Below are 17,106 nucleotides of genomic sequence, written 5' to 3' on the forward strand. Positions count from 1 at the left end.
CAGTTTTTGAAAGATTACGTTTCAAATAGAGAGAGGACATAATGTTAGAGATGGCAGAGAGATAGTCGCTGGTGTTCTGTAATAGATAGGAAGAACACCAGGAGAGGGCGGTGTCCTTTAGGCCGATGGATTGGAGCATGGTGAGCAGGAGATAGTGGTCTACAGTGTCAAAAGCTGCAGAGAGGTCAAGGAGAATGAGAGTAGTTACCTTTGCATTTTGCTGTCAGGAGGTAATTTGTCACTTTGGTAAGGGCAGTTTCTGCAGGGGGCGAAAAACCAGATTGTACTGGATCGAGGAGAGAGTGATCAAAGAGATAGCGGGTAAGGTGAGAGTAGACCAGACGCTCCAGGAGTTTAGAGATGAAGGGAAGATTGGAGACTGGTCTGTAGTTATGACTAAGAACACTACTGTTCGAAATGCGTAAATCTACTGGGAGTAAGTGGGAATCAGTGCCACTGTATGCTGTGTATACTCTGAACATTTTGGTGAATAAAGATCGGGATGGCTAAAGCGTCTACCCCTGGTGCTGGAGCCTCTTTTCTTTTTATGTGGTCTGTAGTTAGTTGTGCAGGATGGGTCGAGAGATGTTTTTTTTTAATAATGGAGTAATGAAAGAGTGTTTGAAAGAGGAGGAGAAGATACCAGAAGAGAGGGAGAGGATGAAGATTTTTGTTAGGTGAGTGGTGGCAGCCAGAGAGAGAGACTGGAGTAGGTGTGAGGGAATGGGATCAGAGGCGCAGGTGGTAGGACGAGAGGAGAGAGGAGCCTGGAGACTTCTTCTTCCGTGACTGGGTCAAATGTGGACAGTGAGCCAGAGGAGATGCGGGGGGGGGGGGGGGGGGGGGGACTGAGGAGGGATTGGAAAGTGTCAAAGATTTTTTTTTGGGTTGTTGGACAGTGGAGATTAGAGTGGTGAAGTAGGTCTGTTTAGCAAGGTTGAGGACAGAGTTATAGGTCTGTAGCATGAATTTGTAATGGAGGAAATTCTCGGGTGTGTGCGTTTTCCTCCATAGGCGTTCAGCACTCCTGGAGCAGCGTTGGAGGAAACAAGTTTGTGGTGTAAGCCAGGGTTGCTTTGGTCTGTGTTTGAAGGTTCTGAGGGTAGGGGGCGCTACTTTGTCCAGGGTGCTTCTTAGGGTGACATTGTAGTGATTTACAGACTTATCGGGCAGGAAAGGGAAGAGATTGGGGACAATGATGCATGTAGAGTGTCTGTAAGTGTATGAGGGTCGATGGCCTGTAGGTTTCTGTGCATGTAATAGGTAGGTGAGTGCTGGGATGGGTGCAGATTTGAGAGAGTGATTGAAAGGGTATTGTGGTCAGAAAGCGGGAGAGGAGAGTTACTAAAGTTGGAGTTTGAGCAGAGCCGGTAGAAAACCAAGTCAAGTGTGTTACCATCTTTGTGTGTCTGAGAGTTAGAGAGTAGAGAAAGGCCAAGAGAGGAGGTTAGAGAGAGAAGCCGGGAAGCAGATGGGGCCGTTTATGGGGATGTTCTATTTTTTTCGGGAACGGAAATGCAAACCCGGAAGTGCGGGGCCGCATTTCCGGATCCGGGCAGCACATCGTGCGGCCCCATAGAAATGAAGGGGTCCTCAATTCCATTCCGCTAAATGCGGAGCAGAATTGCGGACGTGTGAAGTGATCCGCAAAACACGGACACCTGCAATGTGCGATCCGCAATTTGCGTACCGCACATCACAGACACTATAATAGAAAATGACTTTCCTGGTCTGTAATTGCGGACAAGAATAGGACATGTTCTATTTTTTTCAGGAACGGAATTGCGGATCCCGAAAAAACGGATGCGGATCCCAAAAGTGCGGATGTGGATCCTGGAAATGTGGATTCGTATCCGTTCCAGCCCCATTGAAAGTGAATAGGTCTGCAAATTGCGGAACGAATGCGGACCCAAATTCCGGACGTGTGAATTAGACATGAAATTATTAGCTCATAATTGTTCTCCCATAAGATATTCTGTTGGCATTTTTCCACAGGCTAAATTCTTAGCAGGTCTTATTCCATTCAGACAAGCATCACAATGAATTCTAGATCATGAATTCTTCTATTTAACTGAGCTTGGAATAAAGGGGTTCTCATATTTCAATGCCGTTTCCAAATGGCATTTATCATGTAGAGAAAGTTAATACAAGGCACTTACTAATGTATTGTGATTCTCCATATTGCCTCCTTTGTTGGCTAGATTAATTTTTCCATCACATTATACACTGCTCGTTTCCATGGTTATGACCATCTTGCAATCCAGCAACAGTGGCCATGCTTGCATACTGTAGAAAAAAACGTCAATCTATTCAGACTCCCGTGGTCCCGGCCACCAGAGAAGCCGGCGCTTTTTCCTATATTGTGCAAGCACGACTGCTGCTGCTTGTGTATAATGCAATGGAAAAATTAATTTAGCCAGCAAAGGAAGCAATATGGATAATAACAATACATTAGTAAGTGCCTTGTATTAATTTTCTCTACATGATAAATGCTGCTTTCTGAAGTGAGACAACCCCTTTTTAATAGCGAGTTTCAAAAGAATCCAAAAATACAATTCGACTTTTGGATTCTGAGGTAATTTTTGACTCTCCTGACCTTGCATTGGCCTCAAGGGTGCCAGTTGTTTGAAATCAATTGATGGGCTTAGCCACATGGTTAGGAACACTTCCAGAGTTATTGTTGTTCGTCTTTAAGGTTGACCTTCATTGAAAATAGTTATAGAGTGCTTTTAAGCTTTGCTTAACTAAGCCTATTTTGCTGTACTCTGCCCTGTTATCTTCTGGAATGGCAACTTTATTCCTGTCCTACCTATTGTATAATTATTGCAAGCTGGCACCCTAAAGTGATAAATAATTTACCTTTGTTAATACAGTACCTATGGCCAATCCTTGTGTTGCAGGTATTCCAGATGGCGTAACCTGGCATGGAACAGGACCAATGGCAATGTGTTCCAAACAAAAATATGGAGCATGATATCCAGGAATAGATCAGAAAAAAGAGAACAATGTTTGCCATCCATCTGTTTAAAAAAAAAAAAGATCCTTTGAAGACGCATGTGTTCAGAATCTATGGCAATGTATGCGTCCATCTAATAAGCAGAGTGTTGATGGACAGGCATGCTCAGTCATTTCTCCACAGCCAGATCTCAGGATGTATACATACAGTCGATTCCACCCACTAGATAGATAGTACCCATGGAGATCAGTTAATTGCTAACCCAGCTTCGACTTAAAATGGGGTTGTCTTTATGGAAATACATATTACGCTGTTTCTGGGCGCACATAGTATCCATCATCCAACTATTAACAGACCCTGAGTAGGAAGTAAATTTACATTGTTTTGTCATTGAAGGTGTTTTCTGGGAGTACAGTACTGATGATCTATCCTCAGGAAAACTCATCAATATCTGATCTGTTGGGGTCTGACAGCTGGCCTCCCAGAGAATACATAGCACAGTGCTGTACATTGTATAAAGGCTGTGCTTGGTATTGTAGCCCAAGCCCATGAATGGGTTTGAGCAGCACATAGGCCATGTGCCTGATAAATGTAATGTCAATGGCGTAGGAAGAGCCAGACCCACACAAATCAGAGAGGTCATCAATAGTTAACTCCCAGACAATATTGGCCACACCAGCCAATCACAGTACAGCTTTAATTTTTCAAGAGCAAAATTTTTCTTTTAGACAGTTTCATAAATTTCCTTAATTATATTCTTATTCGCTGTTGACACTGAAACATGAAATCCTCGAATGGAAATTTGTCATTTCAGGTTAGCCATATTTTGTATTGCACAATATCGATCACTAGAAATTGCAAATTCTAGAGTCCTGTGAATGACCTGTGGTTCTTCACCGTGTTCATGAAGACTGGATTAAATATTTAACTAGGTGCCTCTGGCAGAAAGGTAGATACATAGAACAAGTAAAGCACTTTAGGAAACTTTGGCCTATCTTAACTCATAAAAAGATGAAGATAAGTCAAAACTGGCCATTTCTGTGTGTTTCTGAGAAAATTCTAGCTAAGACGGATATATAACATGACCGCCACCCCACTGGAAAAATCTTGAGCTTACGTCAATTTGGCAGATTTCAAAATGGCCGCCAAAAATGTTTCCTCCACCAGATAATGCAGCCTCCCTCCCAATAATAATTTTGCACATTGGAAATCAGTTTTCTATAAATTACACCAGTTAAATAGGTGTCCAGACTTTTGCCTCACCCTGTATATATTTATACTGTATATCTTCTGGGAATTACTGGTAGTTCTGTAGTGGTAGGCAAGATTGGGATCAAATGCATCTGAGATAGTCACACTTAGGTCCATTTCAAACAGGGCTTTGCTTGTTTTTTATTTTTGTTGCACACAGTAAATGTAAAACCTTTACATTCAGGCTCAAAACGCAAATCAGCTACAACTCTGCTGAGCAGTAACCAAACATACAAGTCATCCTGACTATACAAGTGGCCTAGTACCCACCACTTGAGCAGAATTACATTAATGTGTGTTACTTGATCCCAGGAATAAATGTCCACTTTGATGCTAGCAATCCTCTGTAACAGTCTCCTCAGACAGGTTCTCTCTCCTCAGATGGCTTTCACTGTCTAGAGCACACCTTGCACCTAATTAGCCCAGTAGTGACCTGAGCCACCACTACTAACGTGTCCATTATTCCATAAAAATCCAGGTACTAAGCAGGACTTACCAAAACCCTGGGTGAACTACTCTTTATTAGGGATACTCAGCTTTCCTGGATTCCTTATATCTCATCCAGCTTTTTCTTTTTGGAGCCTGGTACAAATATGAGAGGAATTTTGTGGAAATGTAACGATCCCTGATCACATTTCCTCTGTCACACTGTATAGATTAGATAGATAGATAGATAGATAGATAGATAGAAGTGCAATATAGCAGCACTTCCAAAAATACAGCAGCAGGATACCAGCGACGAGGTCCTAGATTGAGAGGTCTACTTAAATAAAAAAATAAAATAAAAGTTGCAGCACTCCAAAATGAGATAAAAATGAAGTGTTTGTATGCAGTTTTTCAGCTCTGTCCTCAGAGATTTTCTCAATAGCTTGAGGGTCTGAGGACAGAGCTGAAACATTGCATGGACATTCAGAATTTTTCATCAATTTTTTTTTTTCTTTTTTAGACAGACATAGATGTATATAGATAACCCAGGATCCATCCTTCACAATAGGCGATTGTCAATAACAGCTCAGCAAGATCATGTTCAGAAAATAGGATAACAAAAACTGCAATCTGAATATAAAAATGGAAAAATAAATATGTGTTTCTATGTTTTTAACTAGCAGAAAATTTTTACAGCATGGCCCGCGAAAAAGTACCTGCCTCCAATATCTCCACATGAAACTGCCTAATAGTAAATCTCTTTTAGTTGGCCATAGCAACCAATCAGAGCTCAGCTTTCATTTTTTCAGAGCCCTGTAGGAACTGAAAGCTGAGCTCTGATTGGTTGCTATGGACAACTAAGACTGATTTATTATTTAGTTTGATAAATGTGGCCTATTGTGTCAGAAAGATGGCATTCTCCCTGGAACAGCGAATAGTGATTGTGGAAAGCTATGTGCAAAGCAGATCGATTAAAGGGGTTCACCCAGGCAGCCCCTCTGAGATGAGCATTGGATTCATGTTCCGATGCTTTAGTGCAGGGCAAGGGCTTTTTCAGCAGATCTGGTGACTTACCGGGTCTCGGCTAGGTCAGCGCTAAAGCCCGTAAAAATTAGAAAACAACTAGGATATGTCGTTATATATATGTCGTTATATATGTCAGCGCTGCAGTCTAAACTGTGGCGTGGGTAAGTCTCACACTTTAAAAGCAATAAAGTCACTGCCCCTTCACGCGTCAATCTCTCCAAGCACACATCACGGTCATTCCAAAACCAGGTAGAGACCCTGCGACTTGTTCCAACTATAGGCCTATTTCTTTGCTCAATGTGGACCTCAAGATGTATGCCAAGCTCTTGGCCTTGAGACTCCATCCCCACATCCCAGGGTGTATCCACAGGGAGCAAGTTGGATTTGTCCCGAAAGCCCGTGACAATACACTTAAAAAATTAGGACTGATAGCGAGATTGCAACAGCTTAAAATACCTTTGTGCCTCCTCGCTGTGGACGCGGAGAAGGCATTCGACAGGGTAAACTGGAGGTTCCTGGAGGAGGTCTAGGAGACAGAATGATTTATAGGATATTAACTCAATACACCTCACCCTTGGCTTGTGTTCGTGTTAACGGTCTTTTGTCTGCCCCTTTCGATATACGAAACGGTACCCGTCAGGGGTGTCCCCTGTCGCCATTTCTATATACATTAGTGATGGAATCCCTGGCGAATGCCCTCCGTGCGAACCCCTCTATTTCGGTTGTTAAACTTGGTAAAACGGAACATAAACTATCCTTGTTTGCAGACGACTTGCTTATATACTTAACCTCTCCCAGAATAGGACTCCCCTCGATTCTCCAAGAATTTGACCTTTTCGGTCGCCTTAGCAACTTTAAAGTTAATGTGCAGAAATCTGAGATCCTGAATATCACTATACCCCATCGGGAAACGGCTTACCTTAAAGACTCTTTCTCCTTTAGATGGGCCTCTCACTAGACTTGGTTACAATTTAATGTCTCGCTCTAAATCTTCAGGAGGTACAGGTTTGCCAAATTTCCTCTTATATTATAGAGCGACAGTTATGAACTGTGTTCTAGACATCCACCACAACTGCTCCTCTAAATTATGGGTCGAAATTGAACATGAATTGGCTCCCCACCTAGCTACCGGAATTTTCTGGCTCTCTTCTACCTCCTTGAACTCACTACCTGACTCGCATTCCCCGATGCTTCTTTACTCTTTAGCTAGACTTTGGAGTAAATTTGCCAATCTTATACATGCCCCTGGTCCTCTCACAATACTTACAGACCACCCAGGTCTACCCGTTGGTCTGAACCAACTTCTGGCCCTCGGGCCCCGAAATAGCCACACAACTAAATTGATGGACATATACACGCAGTCTGGCCTACTCCCCCTAGAAGACATCTCTCATATCATACCATCGATTCCTGGGCGCTGGCTCCTTTATTTTCAATTACGAAGTTATGTTAAATCCCTGATGCCTGGATTGCAGTCCTGTCCACCCTTAACTGAGTTTGAGAAGCTGTGTACGGCTAGCTCGGCTCCCGGACACGCTATATCTCTGCTATATGCCATGTTGAACTCTGGGGAGAGTGAGGGCTCTTCCACGGGCTCCCACAGAGCTAAACCTAAATTTATGTCTGACTGGGAATCAGAACTGGGATCCACCTTCTCGGCAGACCAATGGTCTCGATCACTTCTCTTTACACATAGATTAACTGTGTCCTGTAATTTGCAGGAGCTCAACTATAAAATTCTTACCAGATGGTATTGGACCCCAGTTCGATCGCACCAGTTTTACCCCTCGGTGACGGATGTCTGCTGGAGGTGTCCTGCAGCAACGGGCACAATGACACATATCTGGTGGGATTGCCCAGGTGTGGCTCCCCTATGGCGGGATGTCTTTGCCCTATACAATCACGGAATCACCTATACAAAACTACTGTTATACCTAATCCTTCGTTAGCTCTCCTATCCATATTTCCAGGGCGAATCTCCCAGATTAGGAAAGGTGCTCTACGTCTATTCGTATTAGCTATGAGACAGATAATTCCCCGCCAATGGCGGTAGACTGAGAGTCTTTTAAGAGTAACCTGGTCTACTGCTATGGATGTTTTAGTTCATATGGAAGACTTAAGTGCCTCTGAAGCTGACTCTACATCGACATTCTGGAGGACGTGGGATCCATGGAACCAATTCCGTACCTCCACTTCTTTCTCAGGGTGGTTGACAACTGGTACCATACCCGATAGCAGTTCTTAAACTGATGACTACGATATGATAAGTCCATTCCTCCCCCCCCCCCCTCCCATACCTCTTGTTCATGTTCTGTCCTTGTCTGTCTTGTCTCGTCTTGTCCCTTCCCCCTGTTAATGTGAATATTTGACCAACTGTTTGGACATGTATGCCATATTTACACTATTCTGATAGGCTTTCTATATATTATACTACCTCTGAGGCATTTATGTGGCCAATAATTGGTCATTTCCTATACTTATACACTTGATATATTTATTATACCATGTACTTTTTATGCCTCAATAAAATAAAGATTGAACCGTAAAAGCAATAAAGTCAAACAGACCGCGCTGCTGTACACCAATATGAATCTCCTTGTCATTCACAACGGGCTATTTTTCATCGGACATTGAAATCACCATCCAGCTCCCCAGGAAAGCGTCTCTCCTCTTCCCGAATCAAGGATCCGCCACAATGGTGAAGTATTTCCAGACTCCGTAAATATAAAAAGGGTTTATTCTACTTACAAACACATCCTTGTTAAAAGCACATCAAAGTCTTAAAACCGCATGCACATCCACGCCCAAGACTTTGATGTGCTTTGAACAAGGATGTGTTTGTAAGTAGAATAAACCCTTTTTATATTTACGGAGTCTGGCAATACTTCACTATTGTGGTGAATCCTTGATCCCTATAGGAGAGTCTGGCAGCGCTAAAGCCCGCCCAGTTCTTCCAGTGACATCACCGGGAACACTGCTAGGCGGAATCCTCTGCCTAGCAGTGTAAGGTTGTAAACCAAAAGTTTGTTGAATGGGAGAATAAAGGAATATGTCCGGGTTAAACCCCTTTAAGGAAACGCAAGAGACTTTTGCCGACAAGTACCCAGGAACAAAACCACCAGCTAAACCTAGTCAGAGTCTGGTCCGGAAATGGCATCAAACTGGCTCTGTTGCAAACATGAAGAAACCGAGGCCTCCATCAATCAGGGTGGCATGAAATTCAGCAGCGGTTTGCAAGTAGCCCCGAAAAATCAACCCGAAGTCTGTTTCAGCAAGTTGGTGTATCACAAACGACGTGCCACACCACACGGAACTCACCGGCACAGGTTCATGAACTGTTTACAGAGTAGCGAACTGTGAGCAAGGGGTTATGGCCACCACATTCCCCAGACTTGTCCACATGCGATTTTTATCTGTGAGAAAATTTAAAACAGAAAGTGTATGCTAACAATCCACATACCTTGGATGATCTCAAGGAAAACATCACAAACACTATCCGCAGCATCACTGTTGAAGAGCAGCAGACATAATCCAACGTGCCAAAAGATGCATAGATGTCAACAGGGACCACATTCAGCATCTTTTGTGACTTGTGGGTAATTCAAATAAAACAATCCACTTGCTCGTTCATCTTGTCATACTATCGTTGGAGGCGGGCTACTTTTTCATAGACCACCCTGTACATTTCCCTCAAAGTGAAAAAAAAACATTAAAAGTCCAAGGGTCTTATCTTCTCAAGTGAATTTTTGTATTGTTAAAAATAATCTCTTTAATTTTAAATTGTTCTAATCTTGAAGATTTTTAAAGCTGTAATAATTGAAATGCCAGAGATTTGTAATATGATAGTGTGCAGTAGTCTGTCATATTAGGTTGGTGACCTCAAGTGTATTGACACCACTCAAGATATGGCAGTAGAGAAACCATAAAGTGCCTCTCCTATATCCTCTGCAGGACACTATACAAATAGTGTGTGGTAAGAGTTCAATGACTTCTCAGAAGCCAAGGATGTAACTGTTTATACTTACGGTACTTTGTAATCATACTTAATGTTGCTATGTTCTCCCATTCCTGTTGTTTGAGATTGCAGTTGTGTCTCCAGCTGAATGTTCAGTGTCCTCTCTTAGGCTACTTTCACACTAGCGTTCGATCGGATCCGTTCTGAACGGATCCGATCATATTAATGCAGACGGAGGCTCCGTTCAGAACGGATCCGTCTGCATTAAAATGGCAAAAAAAAGCTAAGTGTGAAAATAGCCTCGGACGGATCCGTCCAGACTTTCAATGTAAAGTCAATGGGGGACGGATCCGCTTGAAGATTGAGCCATATTGTGGCATCTTCAAACGGATCCGTCCCCATTGACTTACATTGTAAGTCTGGACGGATCCGCACGCCTCCGCACGGCCAGGCGGACACCCGAACGCTGCAAGCAGCGTTCAGCTGTCCGCCTGTCCGTGCGGAGGCGAGCGGAGCGGAGGCTGAACGCCGCCAGACTGATGCAGTCTGAGCGGATCCGCATCCATTCAGACTGCATCAGGGCTGAACGGAGGCGTTCGGGTCCGCTCGTGAGCTCCTTCAAACGGAGCTCACGAGCGGACAGCCGAACGCTAGTGTGAAAGCAGCCTTAAACTGAGAAATTGTCAAAGGAGAAAAGAAAATCGCCTTTCAAGTGATTAAACTATTACTATATCTTCACTGAGGAAGAGAGAATTTGTAATTTTACAACTTTTTGTATGAAAGATATTTTATGGTATTAGATAAGAGACATGTCCATGTAAATGCAACATATCTCCCATTGATGAGTAAACCTGAAGTTCAGATCAATTTATAAAAAATAAGGCTACTTTCACACCAGTGGTTTTTGCTGGATCCGTCATGGATCAGCAAAAACGCTTCTGTCACGATAATACAACCATCTGCACCCGGTGCATTATCTTTAACATAGCAATGACGGATCTGTCATGAACTCCATTAAAAGTCAATGGGGGACGGATCCGTTTTCTATTGTGTCAGAGAAAACGGATCCGTCCACATTGACTTACATTGTGTATGACCGCACCACATCGCGGACAGAAAAACGCTTCTTGAAGCGTTATTCTGTCCACGATGGGGACGCAACCAAATGGAATGGAATGCATTCTGGTGCACTCGGTTTCGTTCAGTTCAGTTTTGTCCCCATTGACAATGAATGGGGACAAAACTAAAGCGTTTTCCCCACTATTGGGATTCTATGACGGATCTCAATAGTGGAAAGGGAAAGCGCAGGTGTGAAAAGTAGCCTGAGCTGGTGATATTCACAATGGTGTGCCTGTTTTTAGTAGTATTTTGTGGTTGTTCTTTCACAGCTGAATGTACTAATTAAAAAAAAATCTAAAAAGCTACCGTTGATGTTTTGGTCTACTTTAATATCTGCTTATACAGACAAATGTTTCATAGTATATAGTATACCAGTAAGAACATGTTCCTTCTCATGTCATGTGGACGATAAGAGTTTGGCCACTTTCTGGTTACTGTTGACCAAAGTATGTGTAAGATGACTATATGACACTTACTAATATGGGCTTTGTTAATGATCTGTGCCATTTGCTATATTTCAAAAGAAATGTCCCCTGCTGGACAAATCTGGTCGGCGCTGTCCACATGGCTACTGAGGATTTTGTGACCAAACTTATCATTCAGCCTCCTCCTATTAAATACAATGCTCCTGCACAAAAACATCCAGCTGAGCAAGTGCAGATGGCAGGTGCAGGGCGTTTGAATGGAGGAGGCTGAGCGACGTATCTGGTCACAAGACCGCCCATCAGCGGCAATTTTATGAACAGGACCTCCATACGGACATCACAGAAGACTTGCCCAACAAGAGGACATAAAATATGATAGACACTTTTGTCTCTCTATACCAGGGGTGCACAACCTTTTCTGGTTGGGGGCCACGTTGTGAGCCTGAACCAATTCCAAGGGCCAAAAATAAAACTTAAAGGGGTATTACCAACTGAAATACTATTTTTATGGCATATTGAACATACAGTATGTATCATAAATGTCTAGTTACGCTTCCAGGACTCCCATCTAATGGGAAAATACATGAAAGATACATGTGAGCAGCCACAAGACATAGACATACATGTCTGTTACCAGATGGTTGGGGGCCGCACAGAATGGTATTGAGGGCCGCATGTGGCCCCCGGGCCACAGGTTGTGCACCCCTGCTCTATACCAACTATACTGGTTACTTTGAGACAGATTTTTACGCCAGAATTGTGGCTGTTTTGAGACTTAAAGGTACCTCATGCAAAGCCCTGGATACACCAATTTGCGCCACTTTTTAGACACAATACTAAATCTGGGCCAGTAAGTTTGTAAAAATATGGTTACAATATAAGAGCAGATGTGGTGGTCTGACTTTGTAACCGCATGAAAATTCAGTTCCTGATGCTGATTATGTGGATTATGTGGCTACAGAGGTTGATGCTTTCTATACTGTCCATTATATGAATGCAATATAGAGAAGGCACCTTTTAGCTCACCCCCAGCATAAAAAGTTGATAATTGGAATAATTTGAAGAAAACTTCTCGTGTGTCTATATATTGCAGTTACGTATTTGTTATGGTGGCCTCTTGTGTCCACCTAACGTGTTCATTGCAGGTGTTCACACATGCCCAGTAGCTCAGTCAGACCGCCTGTATCCTCTGTCCTCTACATGGAGTGATTTCTGTTATTATGCAGGCCAGCCAAAAAAATCCACATATTAGAAGTATCTTCTTCCCATGAACACTGGAAAGATTAGGTGGACATTATGAGGGATAGTCAACAGAACCCCAGGGGTCACCATGACAAGTATGTAAAAGCAATATCCAGACACAGGAGAGTTTTTTTTTTTAATGGCACCAGTTAGAAGCTTTTTTTTTTTTTTTTTTTTTTTAATCTCACAATGAAATACAATATTTCATTGAGCGATAAGAAATTTAACCCAGATTGTAGTTCATGGTAAGATGGATATTTGTGTTCTTGTATCTTAGCCATTTTTTCTGTTGATCTGTACAGCCTATTTTAGGGCTGTTCACACCTCAGCACCAGGCCAACATATGCAGAAGGCAGACCTCACTGGATTTCGGAAGGGTGCATGGTTATCTTGGTAAACATTTTTTGTTTTTCAATTGTGGGACCCAAGGCCTCACTTATATTTGATGGCACCCCTTCATTCACATCGCCATAAAAGCAAAGCAGGTTGAATAGCACTGATCGTGAATTCTTTCAAAAATTACAAATTGATGTTTTTTTTATGATTAATATTTACATACATTAATATGTGTGTCTTTTTTGTTTATTTCTTCAGTACACATTTTGGAACTTTATACCCAAAAACCTGTTTGAACAGTTCAGAAGAATAGCAAATTTTTACTTTCTAATTATTTTCCTTGTACAGGTAAGTTTTTGCTAAATTTTAATGTTTAATATAATGTACAAACTTTTATATTTTTGTGTTTTGTCATTTAAAATTTACAATGTCAATGTCTTACTTTAAAAAAAAAGCAAGGCTTTATATTCTTTTCAGAAACTAAAGGCATTATCCAGGATTTTGCAGGCGATGGCCTTAATTCTCAGGATAGGTCATTGCTATCTGATTAGCGGAGGCAGTGAAGCGAAGAGGAGCAACCAGCTCTATCCATCACACAGTGGACAGAGCAGGGTAGTTCCAGTGCTGATGCTACTGTAAAACAGGTGATCGTGGAGGTGCGGGGTGTCAGACCCCTGCAGATCAGATAGCAATGGTGAGATTGTAAAATCCTGGACCACCTCTTTAAAGGGTTTGTCTCATGAAGCCTTGTGTTGTGTGGGTGTCCGGGTCTCAGGTGAAAGGAATCATATCCCACTTCAGCTTAGATCTGGAGTTTGTTCAATCTCCCCAACGTGTAGAACAAAGATGAAAAAATGACCCAGTGTAATGCAAATGAAAGAAAAGACCGGCACTCACTTAGTCTTCAAAGATTTTTTTCTCTTTATTCGCCACGCATAGAAATGTTCAGTGACGCGCGTTTCGGCTCTGTAGCGAGCCTTTCTCAAACCAATGGCATATAACAAAGTCATACAATACAGGTGATTTAAATAGACCGCCACAGCGGAAATGACATCATGTAGTCATGGTAATTTAGACAAACAAAATGGAATGAAAGGTAAAAAAGGAAAGAGAGAAAGCAAAGGGGGAGGGAACAAAAGAAAAGAGAAAACACAAAGTAACAATTTAAATAATCAGATACACGTGAGAAACAGCCCAATCGCAACAGCATCAATGAAAATGGTAGCAATCATGAATTCTTATGAAGTTCTCTAGATATTCGTACTAGCTTGCAATTCAGATGATGCGGTTGGGGGGTTCCTCACGTTTTCTGTAAAATACAAAAAAATAAAGTATAAGTTTAACATACATATAAATGAAACAGACATCTACAGGAAGCTATGGAGATCATACTCCCGGTTTAACCCCATGGGTTCCAGTGTCTGAAGTGTATGAATCCAATAGGATTCACGCTTCTTTAGCATTTTTAAACGATTACCACCTCTGCGAGGTTGTTGTACCTGCTCAATAATTTGAAAGCGCAATTGCGCAATATTGTGCTTACAGCGGTCAAAGTGATGAGGGACGGGTAGGAGTAAATTATTTTTTCTAATAGTGGACTTATGCTTGGAGAAGCGGTCCTTCATTCGCATGGATGTTTCACCTATATATAACAGTCCACAAGGGCACTTAAGTAAATATATGATAAAACTGCTATTGCATGTGAAAAAGCCTCGAACTGGAAAGCGCTTGCCTGTATGGGGATGCGTAAAATATTCCCCTTTAATTACACTTGAACAGTGTATACACCCTAGGCAAGGGAATGTGCCCTTTCTAGGAGTTGATAGAGTCTTCTGTCGCTTCTCAGTTTGAGCACTGCCCACATCCGCCCTCACCACCATATCGCGGATATTTTTGTTACGTTTATAACACAATAATGGAGGATTTTTAAACTCCTCAATAGAGGGATAAGCCCTTGACAAAATGTTCCAATGCTTAGAAAAAATAAATCGACACCTATTAACCCATGGGTGGAACTTAGTAACAAACGGTATACGTGACCCCCTGGACTCCTGTTTAGGGGTCAAGGAGGTGACCCTACTCCTCTCACTATCCAGCAGTGCTGTGGGATAGGCTCTATTCTCAAATCTCATAGACATTTCATCAAGACGTTTTTCCTTCACTTCAGTATTGGAAACAATCCTACGTACCCTTTGAAATTGGGAATGGGGTAATGCTTTTTTTTACTGTGGGAGGATGATAGCTTGAGAAATGGAGAAGAGAATTGTTGTCGGTATTTTTGATATACAAATCAGTCACAATTGACCCACCTGCACCCTTAATGACCAGGGTGTCTAAAAAATTAATCTCATGATCACTATAATGTAAAGTAAACTGCAGCTCGGGCCAAATTGAATTCAAAAATTCTGAAAAGGCACGAAGGGATCGAATGCCGCCCCGCCATACACAAAACACGTCATCGACGAATCTTCGCCAAAAATTACAATGAATTTTAAACAGATCATTGGTGTAAATATACTTGTCTTCAAACCATGACATGTATGAATTTGCATATGGCGGTGCGGCATTCGAGCCCATCGTGGTCCCACAGCACTGCTGGTAGTAGGTGTCCTGAAATAAAAAATAATTTTCAGTTAAAATGATTTCAAGAAGTTTCAGGAAAAATTCTTTGGCACCTTCACTGTGAGAGGAGAAGGATAAAAGCCACTCTACAGCCCGTATACCCTTCCAGTGAACAATAGAAGTGTACAGAGAACAAACATCGAAGGTTACTAATAAATCATCATCCTGCAACACCAGGGTCCCAACCTCACGCAAAAATTGATTCGTATCAAGCAGGAAAGACGGCATATTTTTGGTTAAGGGTGTCATAACCTTTTCAAGCAAAATAGCTGGTGGAGACAAGATAGAGTCAGTCAAGGCCACAATGGGCCGACCCGGTGGTTGAGACAAAGATTTGTGCACTTTGGGCAGTGTATAAAACACTGGTGTTACAGGATGATGATTAATCAGATATTCCCCCAATTTGGGGTCAATAGTCTGCTGTGAAATGAATGTATCAACCAAAGTACACAATTTCTTTTTTATAATGTATACCGGATCGCCGTCCAAAGGACGATATACATCGGTATTGGCCAACTGGCCCAAGATCTCACTGACGTAATACTCCTTGTCCATAAGGACAAGAGCACCCCCCTTGTCGGCAGGCTTGAAAATCAGGCTATCGTCCCCCAATAAGTTATCGATAGCCTGCTTTTCAAGGCGCGACAAGTTGTGGTTTACATGAAATCCACTCTGCCGTATCTCCTGCAAAGATTTTGACATGTCACGTTGGACCAATAAAATAAACGTTTCAACAGGATGATAGCACTTAGGTGGTTGAAAGTGACTCTTGGTTCTCAGTCCAAAATCCTTCAATGATAAGCAAGTGTCACTGATGGTTGCTGTGCTTGCGCTTTTTTCAACATTAGTGGACTGCAAGCCTGAGAAGTGTGCCTTAAGTCGGAGATTCCTAAAGAAGCGCTGACAGTCCATGTCAAACTCAAAACTGTCGAGCGGACTAGTAGGACAAAATGATAGTCCCTTCTCCAGTACCTGCAAAAAAATTAAAGTGTCATCTCTACCTGAGAGCGTGTTGTCCGTGGTGCGTCGACGGAAGCTATCATGACTAGCAGGCAGAAAATTGCCACCATTGAGACGCAACTGAAGGACGCTTTACCAGCTGAGGAATTGATTACTCTTAAATCCAAAGTGGAAAAAATTGGCGCTGACCTGAAAAGGGAGATAGAAAGTACTAAACGCCAGAAATTTATCAGAGATTCTGAGGACTATCAGAATAAACGTGTATACAAATGGCAAGATCTGTCTGGCACAGCCATACCTCTATTCACCAGGCAGCAACGTCGGGGAACCTCGATGTCATCCGGATCGGGAAGTGATTCCACTATTGGACCTCCGCGTGCGCCTTTTTTAGGCAGAAGGAGACAAAGACCTCAACAAAGAAAAATACCAGACGAGCAGGACGCCATTATCGGGGGCATCGACGCACCACGGACAACACGCTCTCAGGTAGAGATGACACTTTAATTTTCAATATATCCTCTAAAAGCCTAAGTCCTCTTCAGTTGCAGGTACTGGAGAAGGGACTATCATTTTGTCCTACTAGTCCGCTCGACAGTTTTGAGTTTGACATGGACTGTCAGCGCTTCTTTAGGAATCTCCGACTTAAGGCACACTTCTCAGGCTTGCAGTCCACTAATGTTGAAAAAAGCGCAAGCACAGCAACCATCAGTGACACTTGCTTATCATTGAAGGATTTTGGACTGAGAACCAAGAGTCACTTTCAACCACCTAAGTGCTATCATCCTGTT

The 17,106-nt window shown here is 42.4% G+C and overlaps 1 protein-coding gene across 3 annotated transcripts in view; it reads left to right on the forward strand.

Annotated features, from left to right (window-relative positions):
• The window catches only part of ATP11A (ATPase phospholipid transporting 11A), a 182,729-nt gene that overhangs the window by 66,562 nt on the left and 99,061 nt on the right, over positions 1–17,106 (forward strand). For all 3 annotated transcript variants that reach the window (XM_044283792.1, XM_044283794.1, XM_044283793.1), the window contains exon 3: positions 12,995–13,084. In XM_044283792.1, the coding sequence (XP_044139727.1) occupies positions 12,995–13,084 (90 nt within the window). The remainder of the gene's footprint in view (positions 1–12,994; positions 13,085–17,106) is intronic.

The sequence above is a fragment of the Bufo gargarizans genome, chromosome 3 (assembly GCF_014858855.1).
Source record: "Bufo gargarizans isolate SCDJY-AF-19 chromosome 3, ASM1485885v1, whole genome shotgun sequence".
Taxonomy (NCBI): Eukaryota; Metazoa; Chordata; class Amphibia; order Anura; family Bufonidae; genus Bufo; species Bufo gargarizans.